Genomic DNA, 14,809 nt, shown 5'->3' on the forward strand with positions numbered 1-14,809 from the left:
CCTGGCATGCCCCCTGCTTCAGGGCTTGCAATCGTAAGTGGTTGGATGGGAAGCTTTATGGCAATTTGCCATAGTGCCTGTGCAGATAAATCCTTCTGAGAGGTTAGTTTTGGGGATTTTAGATCAGTGCAAAAAAGCTAGCACAGCAATGAGGCTCTTGCCCTTAATGTGTTTGCATTAGCAGCTCCATGCTAATTAATGCTTAAATTCCAAATCAAGCTCTTAACTGAAGGTGGTTTGGTAATTAATTATTGTTAGACTAATTGGCAGAGCACAAGACAGAACCCATAGTACTGTTCTTTTTCTGAGTCCTTGGTTATTTTTAGCAAAGCGAGGGCTTGACAGGGTCTGAATTTATTTTCTAACTAATTAAGACCCTTTAAAAATGTCATTAAATGTGTTAGTGGCACAAGCCTGAGTTTTAAATATAAGCTTAAAACATCAAAAGTACATTTATGCTCCATGATAACTTCTTCCACGCTAACCTCTTTTCACTTATGCTTATTTCTTGCTCTTGTTTGTTGGACTGAAGCACTTTTACTTGTTCATATCTTCAAAAGTGTAGCTCCTTCACTTTTAGGATTTTGTTGTGGCCTGAATTCATAAGTCTGCAAAGCAATGAAACAACCTGGCAGGCTGGCCCCCACAAGTGCAAGTCAGTGGCACAGGCCAGACATGGGTTTTTGTTTGCTACGTAGACTTTGCCAGAGTAACCTACATGCTACTAGAGCTGCAAAACAAAAAGTTCTGTTTTGCAAAAAGATTTTGAGATTTCACAATTTGATTTTGTTCTTAAGTGGTCCAGACGCCAAAAAGTTTAAAATGCTTTGTGAAGTAAAATACTGGAAAAACAAAAACCTTTGTCATATTAGATGTTTTGTTTTAATTTTGACTTTTAAATTGTATATTATAAAAACAATGCAAACTAGAAAGTCGTTTAAAAATTGAAACATTTTCTTCCAGAACTTAATTTGTAAAGTGGGGATGTTTATATTTAATTACTTAATCTGTTCGTCATCAAATGCCCAGATAGGAAGTGGTATTTGAGTACTATGACATTTTGTGATGGTGTAACATGGGTATCTGAGTTTGTGCTGACACAGAAGCTGAAAACTCATTAGTAACAAAACTAGAGTCCCATGGAATTGTGCTATTATTATTTAAACCCTCTGGTTGCAGAGCAAAGTGATTGAATGCCATCTGCCTGCTTTGCTTCTGCAGAAATCATGAAACAGTAGTTCTGAAAGATGTGACCTACACCATTCATCTCAACCAGACTTCAGTGGGCTTTGCTAATCTGTGGCTGTGTAATTTGGCATTTTCCCAAGATGTTGTGGAATTCACCATTTTGCTGCAACATACCCTGATATGTTTGTTTTCTCTACTCTGCCATGCTGACACTTGCCGATAGCAACCTCTTTTTCTCCAGCTTTTCCCAGGAGAGGCAGTTGATTTGATTACACTACATGCTCCTTGCATCACATGTTCCATGGACCTAGGCAGCAGGGGGCTGGGAAACAAGAACTGGAATCCAACCAGCAGCCAGGGAATGGAGGTGACAAAAGCAAAGGCTAGCAAACTAAGCAACTTGGAGAACAGTGCAGCAACTGAAACCACTTGTTCTAGATTTTCATTTCTCTATTTTTGATTCATCTTAGTCACTTAGTTGGAGGCCAGATTACCAAATCACCTGGCTAAAGTGTGTGAATCTTTCTTTTTCTTTCCCCAAATTTGTCAGCTTTGAACAATCCCTTACAAGACAAATTCTTACCAACTTAAATGGCAAGCTTGTAAAAAAATAGTGCATAAAAGCAGAAGGTATATTATTGAAACAAGACACTGATCATAATTCAGAGGTGAGTCTATCTAAGGAAGGGAACGTGCACCTTGAACGTTGGGATTTACATCTTCAAAGTGCATGTTACTGCACTTCTGACTCCCTTAGATTTAGGGCTTCTCTTTGTGGTAAATGGCACCAAAGTAACTGTTGGTTGCCAATTCACACCTTCAGATAGGGTTCCAATGCTGCGTAGACTAATTCTACTTTAACTGGATTTACACTGACTGTCACTTGTAAGTATGGCCCACAGAGTCTGGGTGCAAGGGAGTCCTATCTAGTTTAGTTTATATGCCAGGGCAGCGTTTCCCAAACTATGGGCCACGGCCCGCTACCAGGCCACAGGAAGAAAATACCAGGCTTCAGCATGACTTAGGCTTAGGCCAATTCGGGCCCTGAACCCGGAAGTGCCAGCGAGTTACAGAGCCAGGGGCCTGCTCCACCAATATGTGGAGCTGGGTCTCTCCCCCAGCTCTGCCTGGAGCAGGCCCAGGACCTCCCCCCACGTGTCCTCCCACCCCGCCCCCAGAGCATCCCCGCTGTGCGTGGCTCCTCCTCACCTCACCTCGCCTGCTGCTGCCCGTGTGCGGCATTGCACGTGGGTGGGGAGGACGCCTGGGCATGACATGATGTCACGGCCCGGGATTTTAAAACTCTTTGGAGGCACGTGGCAAGGCCACTCTGGCTCCGAGTTCGGCCTCCGGGGCCTGAGTGCGGCCTCTGGCCCCGCAGTGTGGAAGGCAGAAGGTAGGGAACGGGCTTGGGCGGCGGCGCGATGGGAGGGGAAGGCACCAAGGGACAGGGTGCAGGAGAGAGAGACAAATGCCAGGGAGCCAAGTGCAGACAATGAGGGAAAGGGCAGGGGGGGAGGTGTCAGTGGGAGGGGAGAAAGGGTGATGCTGGGAGAGGAGAGGAGAGGGGAAGGGCATTGGGGGCTGGAGGGAGAGGTGCTGGGAGAAGGCTTGAAAGAAGGGGGTGGGCATGAGGAAGGCCAGGATGGAGCAAGTCATGTGTGAGGGCACAGAGGGGCAGGAGGGGAATGGGGCAGAGAGTGGTGAAGGAGTGGGTATTAGGGAAAAAGAGGGCAAAGGGGGCAGGAATAGTGAGGGAAGGGGGAGGCACCAGGACGGTGCAGGGCTAAGGGAAAGTGCAGGTGCCAGGGGATTCTGGGGTGAGGAGGAGGGGAGAGCTGGCCACTGGAAGCAACACTGGACGGAGGAATTGGGGCAGGCTGGGGAGACTGGGAGGCCGGTGGAAGCAGGACTGCCGGGGGGTGCAAGGTTGGGGGCAGGGAGCTTGCTGGGGAAGATTGGGAGGACGGGGAGGCAAGTGGCCGCTGGAAGGAGGGCTGGCCGTGGGCAGCGGGGCTGGCCAAGGGAGATTGGGAGGAGAAGCGGGGGAGAACTGGCTGCCTGGGAGGGAGTTGGGGGAAGTGGGGCTGGCCAGAGGCGCAGCTGGGAGGAATGAATCGGTCTGCGGGGAGTGGGACTGACCCAGCCGTATATAGATCTTTTTATGTTATATGTCTGGTATTTTCTCAGTTTGTTTTTTATGTGTTTATATTTTTGGGCTGCAAAAAGCAGTACTGAAAAAAAAAGGATCCAACTAAAGTAAAATATTTGGGAAACACTGGTCTAACCAGCTTTCTGTCTGTCTTACAGTCCATTTATCCAATCCATATTCCTTAACTTGCTGGCAAGAATATTGTGGGTGGCCATATCAAAAGCTTTGCTAAAGCTGGCACTGGGGGTTTTGGGAGGACCAGAAACAACTTATTTGAATATTTATCATTTGATTAATGAATATACAAATGAACATTACCGGTCCTCCAAAAGTTGGTGAATGGATTTACTGGTCCCTGTGTCAAAAAGTTTGGGAACCCCTGTGCCAGGGGATTAGGAGAGAAGGCTATGGCAATCAGGACATCTTCAGTCTTTATGGTGTGTACATCTGAAATTTAGACATTGGTAAGGGAGTTTGAAAATAAGAACTAAAACAGCAGCAAATCTGTGGGCCACTCCCAGTAAAATGCAACCTCTAACAAAACAAACGTAATTCATGTGTGTTTTTCTCTGCCTGCATTAAACTATAAACTTTGCAGGGATGGGATCTAGTTTTTCTAAGGATCTGTGAAGAGTTATGTATTGCTACCTTATTCCAAATATGCATGTGCCTACATATATATACACAAACACACAAAGCTACCTGAAAAACTGTAAGGTTGCAATGCTAAGCAACATGTTAGATTGTGCCACAATTAAGGATGTCCCAGTTTCTGGGTTAGGAGAGACAACACATCCTGGCAGTCCATAGCTGTGGTACATTGAAGTCCTGTGGGGCAGCCCAGCCCATAGAGAATAGAAAGCATCTGAACTACAACTCTGATGCGGCACAGGGTCAGCATTTTACAATCAATAATAGTTTTCAACACACAAAAGACGAAAAACATTTTCTGTCAGGAACAGCAGACAGAAAAATTTCTATCAGCTCTACTGCTCAGTATAGAAGAAGCAATCAGAGATTTTTGGCAGCAAGAATCTACAAACTTTACCGAGCTTGTGCAAATGATGATTTGAAGAGCTTTATAACTCCGTAAAATAGGGGTGTATTTTCATGGAGACAGCAAAAGACACCTAACTTTAACACTCCCCCCTACCAAATCTCAGATTCCAGCTCCAAAACTTGGAACCACTGGAGCACTGTGAAGAATGGTCAGGGAAAAGAATAGCATTAGCAAAACTATCTTTATTGCCTTCTCCTCTGTTTTAGGAACAGCTGAAGTGTTTTTGCTGAAACTTTCTGAAACAGCTCAGCAGATGATAGACGTTCAGCTTGGAACAGTTAAAAGTTTGACAGTTAAAAACTTCCTATTAAAAGCCTGTCTTCAGTAGCTTATAACTGTCCACATTGACACATTATATGCACAACACACACACACACACACACACAAATACGGTGACAGGAATGTGATAGCAGTTTTGTTCAGTACAGGTAGTGCTACTGGGAACCCAGCCTTGGAATTTTGGAATGAGTCTTAGTTTTGGAACATGATGGAAAAAGGGCAGAAGGGGAGCAACAGTGCACAGCCACTTCTTCCTCCATGGCACGGGTGTTCCCGGATTAGGGACATACAGAGGTTTAAGTGATTATATTGATGCAACACTATTGTGGATGCAGCTATATCAGTACAAAGGTGTTGTATAGCAGTATAGTTTGTTCCCCTTCCTATTCAGGAATAGATATATCTGCACAGAGCAATACTTGTGCTGATAGGTGTCCACACTAGGGGGATTGTAGAACAGTAACCACTACAGCAGTGCAGTAAAGCAGAACCATTTTTTGTGTGGAGGCACGTGTGTCAGTAGAGGAGGGTATTTTATCAAGACTGATCTTGTTATTCATTGAGGGGTTTCATTCTTCTTTGTATCTTTTATAGACATAGAAGAACCCAACTGCCAGAAGCCTCTTCTTCAGCCTGTTTTCTTGTCTTCCAAGTTCCAAATCCCATGCCTACCCTTGCGCTGGGAACAGCAGAGCAAGCTCCTTCCAAGCGTGGCTGGAATTCCTGCCAGTAAAGTTTCCAAATGGAGTACAGATGAGGTAGGTTTACTTCAGAAGGACTTCCCTCATACATTCAGTAACAGCCACAGCATTCTGCTTCTCTTGGTACTAGCTCATTCAGTGGGAAGTGCACCTTCGTGCAATGCTTCAACAGCACAGCTATCGGAGCCCTAAATTCACTTCATGACAAGTAAATAAAGCAGCAGTACTGAAGTGTGTAAAGATCTTTTCTCTGGCTGATGAGCAATGTGTCTGCTATTTATCTGCATTTGGGCAAGTGTGTTGAGAGAAAGCTCAAATCATTAAAAAAGTTGTTGGTATGATTTGCTGGCAGGTGTCTGAATTCATACGGAGTTTACCAGGATGTGAAGAACATGGCAAGGTCTTCAAAGATGAGGTGAGCATGATAAATACAAGGTTTGAAATGGGTTACGTTTCTGAATTTTCCTGCAATCTGAAATGGGCTTGAGTTCTGCATTGACAGAGTATGGCTTTTATCTATGGTGTAATTAGACACTTAATTTGTTATGTTCTGTCACAGATTCCAAGGCCAAAAGGCATTATTGTTATCATCTAGTCTGATCTCTTGCATAGTAAAGGCCACAGAACTGCCCCAAAATAGAAAAACATCCGATCTTGATTTAAAAATGACTAGTGATAGAGAATCTACCACAGTCCTGGGTAAATTGTTCCAACTGTTCTTCAGGCCAGACTTCCAGGATGATCAATGAAAATTTTGCCTGAGAGCAGACTTGAAGATTTGGGAATATGCTTTTTAAGTCACTGGTTCATTGAGTAAGAGGCGATTGCACCATCATCACAAGCTGTGCTTTGTGTAGGATCTGATCTGGTAGCCGTGCTTTGAGGTGGGCATGTATCAGGCCTTGCCATTGAGGTGGGGGAGTACTGCCTACATCTGTGAATCCCAGTGATGTGTAGGCACTATTCCAGGCTGCTTGGTAGTACCAAGTTTGAGGAGACTGTGTGCCACTGCTAGTTTAGATACCTTGGGGACTTTACCAGTGGAAACCTAAGCTCTTAGGGAGTTTAGGTGACTGAAGGATTCGATGGCAATGGAGCAGGGGTTTTATGAACCTAAGTCTAAACTTAGATCCTCAAGTCTCCTTTCTGAATCCAACCCTTTGTTGATTTAAAATTCTTTTTCTCTAAATGCTTTAGCCTGGTTCCACAAAGGTACTTAGGTGACTGCTTCCTGTTTTGAGGCTCCACTGCAATCCACAAAACTCTTGCTCAGCTGCCACTAAATGCTATAGATACCTAAATTCACTCAGTAAAATTTCCCTAGTCATCTATGTGTCTGCCCCTGGGCATGCACACTGCTGCCTCTTTAGGGCTACTCTTCCAGATGCCTAGCCCCTGCCTAAGCTCCCCCTCCCTTGGTATGTTGTGTGTGGAGTTAGGAGGCCTCTGAACACACCTGCTGCATTGAACCTCCCTCCAATTGCTGGACCCCAAGACTAGGCTGCATAGGCCTCTATGTCTGAGGGGAAGAGGTTAGGGAAGTGTTTCTTAAATTTTCTTTTAAATAAAATTGTCAGACAAAAACAAAGAAGAGGTCACGGCCCATCTGCAAGTTGTTCACGGAACACCGGTGTTCCATGGAACATAGTTTAAGAAACACTGGGATAGGGCATACCCCTCATAGCTGCATCCCTTGATGCCTACCACACTGGCTTCGTGGATCGAATGCAAAGGCACTTAATTCAAGCTTTGTGAATCTCAGAGTTGTTCCTTCGATTTTTCTAGGCTCCTAGAAGTTAGGTGTTGTGATGATCAGCGTTTCTATGCCCAAGTCCATTTGTTGATCCAAGCCTTTGTTCCTACTGTTAAAAATACTTCGGTTTAAGACATCTGATTGTTCACTCTATTCACCACTTATCACAGATTTCTGCAGGGAAGAACCATAGGTGCACCTGATGGTCGGGCACAGTTGATGCCCAGAGCTCAGCCTAGACATGGGAGAATTGTGAAATTCTGCTTCAGGATAAGTAACAGCTTCAGGCCTGAAATCTTAGGGGGTGCTCTCCAAGGACATGCCTGCATTAGGAAATTATTTCAAAATAAGCTATTCCCCGATTGCAGAATACAGTACAGATTGCAGAATAACTAGCCCCTTCTTTTGAAATATCAGTTTTGGTAATGTGGATGCTTCACTTACTATTTCAAAATAAGGGGGATTATTTTGAAATAACTCCCTAGTGTAGACCAGGGCTGAGAGCCTAGAAAGGCTCTCTAGTCCTGCAGAGGTGCAGCTGACACTGTAGCTCAGATAAATACGTCAGATAGTGCCACACTGTCTTGATGGTTTTGTGATCTAAAGTCACTCGGGCTACGTCTGTAACGTCAGTTATTCCCATCTACACAGCAAACCCGTTATTTTGAAATAACAGGCTTCTTACTCTGACTTCTCTAAACCTCATTGTATGAGTAAGGGAAGTCAGGGGAAGAGTGCTCTATTTTGAAGTAACTGCTGTGTAGATAGCAGCAAAAGTCAAAATAAGCTTTTTCAACGTAAGCTACGCGATCAGCGTAGCTGAAGTTGCGTAGCCTATTTTGAGTTGTACCCTGCTGTGTAGACGTGCCCGCTGTTTGCCCCAAGATTGGCACAAAAACTAGAGGTCTGTTATAGATGAGCTGAAAATTCAGCTTTTAGTATTCATATTTGCACTGTCTTCTATTGTTAATATTCCCATAACATTCACCATTGTAAAGTTACAATATTTGGAGAAAAGTATCCATTATTTAATTCTGTTAAAAAAATGTATCCTTGTTTATATCTCACCTTTTGCTCCCTGGAATCAGATCTGCTGAAATGGAGAAGAAAAGAGCTGCTAGAAAAGGGGTCTTAGATTATTTGTGTGGGGGTGGGAGTTAAATCAGGGAACCTTTCTCTGGAGGCTGAAAGCAATGAATAGCTGGGAGGTAGATGCAAATATGTGGCTAGGCTGAAATCCAGTTTCAGAGGACAGAATATTTTTCAAATAGAAACAGGAACTAGCTTTGGATCTAAACCAAAACAAACTCAGATTTACATATAGGGATTTTGAACCAGAAATCCCCTGGATCTTGAATTCACGCATCCATTTCTGAAATTTTAATTGGCTTACTGGGGATTTCAGTTTATATATATATTATCTTTATATATTTAAACTACCATAGCCTAACACTTAGTTTTCTTGGTGTGTTTTGTTTTAAAGCAAATTGATGGAGAAGCATTTCTACTAATGACCCAAGCAGACATAGTCAAGATAATGAGCATTAAACTGGGACCGGCCTTAAAAATCTTCAATTCCATTCTGATGTTCAAAGCTGCAGAGAAAAACTCTCACAATGAACTTTGAGTTTAATGGAAATTGTTTAGAAGCCAGTTTTCTCCACTGGAACTCATGTTTTATTCAAAGCACAAAGACTTGCTAGAATTGTCAAGTAAGAACTCTAAGAAATGAAGAAAAATAAGCCAGCACTGGTGGACTATTTATACTCTGAGAGCCAGTACACCTTCTGGAATGTGTGTGAGCTTTTAACAAGATACTGTATAAAAACTGCATCAGCTAGTCTTATTTGCCATACTTATGGCACTAATTCTTTCCTGAACTGTTATTATTTCTAACTTTATCCAGGCATCAAGAAAACCTTCACTAATTATTTATCCTATATTAAAATGAGGAAAATGTTAAATATGATCTAAGAATTCATGAGTTATATTTCACATATCCATTTTCCTTTTCAATAGCCTGCTATATATTATCAAAACAAAATTGTTTAGCCAAAAATTAGGCTACAAGTAGCCAGTTGAGACTGTTAAGGTTAATTTTAATTTTGTACCATAGTTTAAAATGCAAGGATTTATGCTACATAAATAACATTTTGCTACAATGTATAACTTTACAATTTATTAAATTGTCAACTTGCTAGTAACAAAAGAAAACATTTGGGGTTGAAATTAGCTTTTTTTGATAACTGAATGTTTTTACGTTGGCACAATACAAAAAAGTTGGGTGAGTTTTTTTTTTTCCCACCAGCATCTTTAGTGTAACTTACCAAAAGACCAATATAGAGATGGCTGCAACTGAAAAATAAAGCTTAACTTCCACAGAACTTCTTTGGTCATGCTGCACCATGGCACTCCCCTAGGGAGCCCACTATGTTACAGCACATGAAGGAACATGTGTATATTGAAGTAAGAATATAAACAAAAAGGAGAGCCATTTTCTAAATCTGTACAAGCTGATCTATTGCAATAATGGAAAAGAGTGAAATACTGAGACTGGGACCTCCATATAGGTTTCATGCTCATAAGCTTCTTGAAAGTCACCATGATTCAAGAAAAAGCTTTGCAGGTAAGGGGAATTATAGTGAGGAAGAAAGGAGATATTCAAAAGGAGTGTGGTCCTCACTATGGATTTCACCAGTTCATTAGCAGGACTAAGGTGTCCTACAGCAGGCATTTTGGTAAGAGACTATTCTTCCTTGAAGGATTGTTACAAGCATTTGGCAGGTAAGGTGTTGCACTCAGTATATAATTCACAATATAGAACAGATGCACTTTAAGGTAGAGAAGGCCTACCTACCTATACATTAAGAACTGATCTGGAACATTCCTGGTGAGAATTTTCTTCACAGGAAGAGGGCTGACTTGTCAGCACAGTTATCCCCATGCAATCTCTTATTCCCAGTCTTGGGTGGGGGAAAATGTTCAGCTTTTTCATTCAAAACAAACAGAACATTTCTATCACATACAAGTCTGGGAAAATCTTCCTGTCATTTTTCCTAATTCCTCTTTTTGGGGGGTGGAATTCCTTAAAGTTTTACAAGAGCTCCTTGTGCCACTTGCAGACCAGTTAAGTTACTGGTACCTGCCACAATTCCAAGCAAAACAGTGTCAGTCTGAAGTAAGTTGCACTGCTCTATTAGTCTCCTTCCATAGCATTGCATAAATAATATTTTTACATTTTGTTCAAAATTTGTACTCTTGAACTTCAGTCTTCTTGTATCAACAATACAAAATAAAATTTGAATTGGAGAAGCTTATGTTCATTTACTTAATACTCACAACTGAACTGTTCTATATGGCAGTGTGAATGCTAAAATCAAAGCCTTATTCAATACATAACAAATGGGTTTTTTCCTCCTTTTCTTTATCTTTAATAAAAGGTTAAAAGGCTTTTAATGGTGTTTGTGCAATGGTATTAAGCAGACTCTGTACTAAATTCTGAATCTTGTTTAACATTGTTTAAAACAGTGTTTGGCAACTAAAGTGTTAATAAATAAGTAGAAACTGGCATTTTGGGATAGGATAAATTGTTTTTGAAGTTTGTTTTGAAAATTTGAAATGTTTTTAGCTTGTTTGATTTGCATTTTCTCTCAAACCTTTAATGTTTTTGCTTTTAAAAAAAGTTTTTTAGGGGTTATCTTTTAACAAATATTTTGGGAGGATTGGGGAATCTTATTTTTGTCATTTCTGTGTTTGATCATTTTAAAATTTCAATGAAAAGGCATTTCAGAAAAAGAGAAAGTAGTTAAATGCTGTGTTTTAAAAGTATGCTAAAGCAGACTTTTACTTAACAATTTGAGTAACTCCTCTTGTTAACAAAATGCCAGCTTAATTCTGGGTTGCTACTGCATTAACTGTGAATTAAATCTCAGAGCATCAGAACCCAAACTTTTTCTAATTGTTTTGTTTTTTAAAAAAAAATTCAAAATTTTACAGTATGTTTTCCAGATTTCTATGTCAATATAAAAATGTTTCTCTCTGCAGGTGAGATGGCACAGTCTTACTGTCACAGGTTAGAGTCTCATGATAGTCATGGGCTGTGTCTAGACTGCATCCCTTTTCCGTAAAAGGGATGCAAATTAGACATATCGCAATTGCAAATGAAGTGGGGATTTAAATCCCCCCTGCTTCATTAGCATAAAAATGGCTGCCGCTTTTTTCTGGTTCCGAGTTTTGCTGGAAAGAAGCACCAGTCTAGACGCAGATCTTTCGGAAAATAAAGCCTTTTCTGAAAGATACCTTATCCCTCTTAAAATAAGGGATCTTTTGGAAAAGGCTTTATTTTCCGAAAGATCCGCATCTATAGACTGGTGCTTTTTTCCGGCAAAACTCCGAACGGGAAAAAAGCGGCAGCCATTTTTATGCTAATGAAGCGGGGGGGGATTTAAATCCCCGCTTCATTTGCAATTGCGATATGTCTAATTTGCATCCCTTTTACGGAAAAGGGATGCAGTCTAGACACAGCCATGTTGTTCCACAAAGAGTGGTGGGTAAAAGACATGGTCAGAATCTGCCCAGACTAAAATGAATGTGAATTTTTGCCACCTTTAAGTGTTGCAAATGGCTCATGAATGAAAAAGTGGTTCGAAAAGAACATCATTTTGTTGCTTCTTTTTAAAGGAACAACATGAATTCCATCAGGTCTAATGTTTTTCTCCAAGTGAGTAAACGTAACCACTAGTGCATTGTTTGTGTAATTTTCCAGCTTGAACTGTAAAGGGTGTCAAAAGATGGTAGAAGCGCTTTCCATCTGGGCCCATCGTGGATATACAGCCAAAAAAGTGATTGGAGTTTGGTTTGTTCTTAAAACTGCTACTGATGTATGTTTGGTTGGTTTTAGCAGCTAATGAAGGGAGTTGGAAGTTCTTAAAATGTATTAACATCTGAACGGTTTAACTGTAATTTTTGTAATAGTTGATCTATACTTCCCAATTCTGGGATAACAGCAGAGGCAGCAAAATGTTTACTAAATTAAATCAAAGTATGTTTCTTACCTTTGACTTAGCCAAAACTTGTTCCAAGAGGAATAAAAAGCTCTTTTGGAAAAAACAAACTCTTCCACAAGTGCATCTAATTTATAAAATTAAGTAAGACTAAAGTTGCTCTAGAATTTCCATTGAAAATAATGAAAATGCTCATGTTTTAAAAACTAGAAAAGCCAGTACAATAAAAAACCATAGTTGAGTTATAAATATTAATACAATTCCACTGGAAAGAATTACACCAACTTTTATCTTCACAACAAAGGATTTCTTCTCACAAAGAGTCAACTGCTCCAAAAGACATTCCCCCTGAGACTAGTGTTTTCGATGTCACTGAATGTTCAGACATGCAAGTTCTTCCGATTCTCTCTTTACTTTCTTTGGGAGGGATTGTGGACTTTTCATCTCCAAAATCAGTGATTCTAGAAAGTTAAATGTGTTGTGGATCCTTCTTGGACACTGGATACCAAACACGTGAAATGCAGCCAACAGAGCAGCTAGAGCCATAGTACAATCATCCAACTGGGCCAGTTTCTCTTTTTCTACATACAAAGCAAACTCACATGTATTAACACTGAACGGATTTTTTACTTCCAAGACCGGTGTTAACACTTTAACCTGGAAAAAAAAAAAAGTCAAATGTCACTTGGGTGAGCTGTAGTGTAACTTGGATAAAGGTCGAGAGAATTAATAGTGCTTGAAACAATGCTGTGAACTTAGTTGATAAAACAGTTATTTGAGAGCTTAGAATGGCATAAATGCCACTGTTAACAGACAAACACTGAGGCTGAGAGCCAGATCCAACAAGAACTTAACTCCCATTGGAATCAGTGGGAGTTAAATGCCTAAACACTTTAAGGATCTGGGCTTACGGGTGCAGTAGTGCTTAACTAGAAATAAGCTATGCAAATTGAGCTACGTCAATTGCATAGCTTATTTCGAAATAGAGCCCTCTGCCTCCGACTTCCCTTTCTCCTCGTACAATGAAGGTTACAGGTGTCAGAGTAAGAAGTCCTCCAGCCTGACAGTATTTCGACTTTATTTCAAAATGACTGCCTGCCATGTAGATATACTCCAAAGGCTGTGTCTAGACTGGCATGATTTTGCGGAAATACTTTTAACAGAAAAGTTTTTCCATTAAAAGTATTTCCGCAAAAAAGCGTCTAGACTGGCACGGATGCTTTTGCGCAAAAGCATCCGTGCCCAGAATAGACGCACTTTTGCGCAAGAAAGCTCCAATGACCATTTTAGCCATCAGGCTTTCTTGCGCAAAAAATTAAGGTGCCTGTCTACACTGGCCCTCTTGCGCAAGAGGGCTTATCCCTGAGCAGGAGCATCAAAGTATTTGCGCAAGAAGCACTGAATTCTTACATTAGAACATCAGTGCTCTTGTGCAAATTCAAGCGGCCAGTGTAGACAGCTGGCAAGTTTTTGCGTAAAAGCGGCCCCTTTTGCGCAAAATCTTGCCAGTCTAGACGCACCCTAAGGCTATGTCTACTCTACAAGGTTTTTGTGCAAAAATGGCGGAGTGTCTACACCTCAAGCACGTTTTTGTGCAAAAAAAACCCCAAAACAGTATATCAACAGGACAGAGGGCTTTTGCCACTAGAGTTACTCCTCTCCCCACTAGGAATAACTCCTTTTTGCACTACAGCTCTTGTGCAAAAAGGCATGTGTGGCTGTTGTGCAGGGGGTTTCTTGCACAAAAAGGGCCATTCTTTTAATGGCAATCAGAGCTTTCTTGCGCAAGAGAATCCATACAGTGTGGCCGTTCTCTTGCACAAAAGCACATCGCTTTTGAGGCTGGATGCACTTTTGTACAAGAAGTTTTTGTGGAAGATCTCTTCCGCAAAAAGCTTCTTGCGCAAAAACCCTGCAGTGTAGACAAAGCCTTGGGGCTACGTCTACACTTGCTCCCTAGTTGAGACTAGGGATGCAAATGTAGGCGACCGAAATTGCTAATGAAGCGGTGATTTAAAGATCCTGGGCTTCATTAGCATGATCTCACCGGCGCGTTACTCTGCTCAACAGTTGTTTTGAAAGTGAAAGTGCGTGCCAGGATACGTTCGAACCAAACCCCTTGGTTCGATTCGAACTAACATTACTCCTCATTTTTTGAGGCGTAACGCTTCACAGATCATGCTAATGATGTGTGGGATATTTAAATTCCCGCTTCATTAGCAATTTCAGTCGCCTATATTTGTATCCCTAGTTCAAACTAGGGAGCAAGTGTAGCCGTACCCTCAGTGATTTGTTTCAGGAGTCAGTAGCCTTTCCTTAGATATCTGACAACAATGAACGGCCCATGTACTTCTAAAACAAGGACATTATAAATTTAATACATGTGGCTGAGAATGGAGCAGAATTTTGTTTGCAAGTGCAACTAGCCTCTGTGGCTGTATTTCTGTACCTCCTCATTCACAGCAGCAAACAGACTGGAATCATCTCCAAAGACATCTGGCAGAAGTAAACATGTGGCAGTCATTTTCATATCTGTCAAAAGCAAAGAGTTGTGCTAAATTAAAAATAAAAATATTTTGAATATTTAATTATCAGCATCCTTGAAGTGCAGATGGATATGTATGAAGTAAGAATGGTGAATTATAAGATTGGTAGTTGATACCATGTCACTTA

At 41.2% G+C, this 14,809-nt stretch overlaps 2 protein-coding genes across 17 annotated transcripts in view; one reads left to right on the plus strand and one right to left on the minus strand.

Moving 5' to 3' along the window:
• The window catches only part of L3MBTL3 (L3MBTL histone methyl-lysine binding protein 3), a 161,227-nt gene extending 150,790 nt beyond the window's left edge, over positions 1-10,437 (plus strand). For 6 of the 7 annotated variants that reach the window (XM_075924145.1, XM_006118587.3, XM_006118582.3 and 3 more), the window contains 3 exons: positions 5,274-5,437; positions 5,733-5,795; positions 8,617-10,437. In XM_075924145.1, the coding sequence (XP_075780260.1) occupies positions 5,274-5,437; positions 5,733-5,795; positions 8,617-8,760 (371 nt within the window). In that variant the 3' untranslated portion in view covers positions 8,761-10,437. Of the gene's footprint in view, positions 1-1,221; positions 2,640-5,273; positions 5,438-5,732; positions 5,796-8,616 lie in introns of those variants that run through there. The other variant, XM_025182380.2, reaches the window with a different exon arrangement.
• A 1,810-nt stretch (positions 10,438-12,247) lies between these two features.
• Positions 12,248-14,809, minus strand: part of SAMD3 (sterile alpha motif domain containing 3) — a 117,715-nt gene continuing 115,153 nt past the window's right edge. For all 10 annotated transcript variants that reach the window (XM_006118591.4, XM_075924150.1, XM_075924148.1 and 7 more), the window contains 2 exons: positions 14,586-14,668; positions 12,248-12,793 (listed from right to left, as the gene is read on the minus strand). In XM_006118591.4, coding sequence (XP_006118653.2) covers positions 12,506-12,793; positions 14,586-14,668 — 371 coding nt within the window. In that variant the 3' untranslated portion in view covers positions 12,248-12,505. The remainder of the gene's footprint in view (positions 12,794-14,585; positions 14,669-14,809) is intronic.

Source organism: Pelodiscus sinensis, chromosome 3, assembly GCF_049634645.1.
Source record: "Pelodiscus sinensis isolate JC-2024 chromosome 3, ASM4963464v1, whole genome shotgun sequence".
NCBI lineage: Eukaryota > Metazoa > Chordata > Testudines > Trionychidae > Pelodiscus > Pelodiscus sinensis.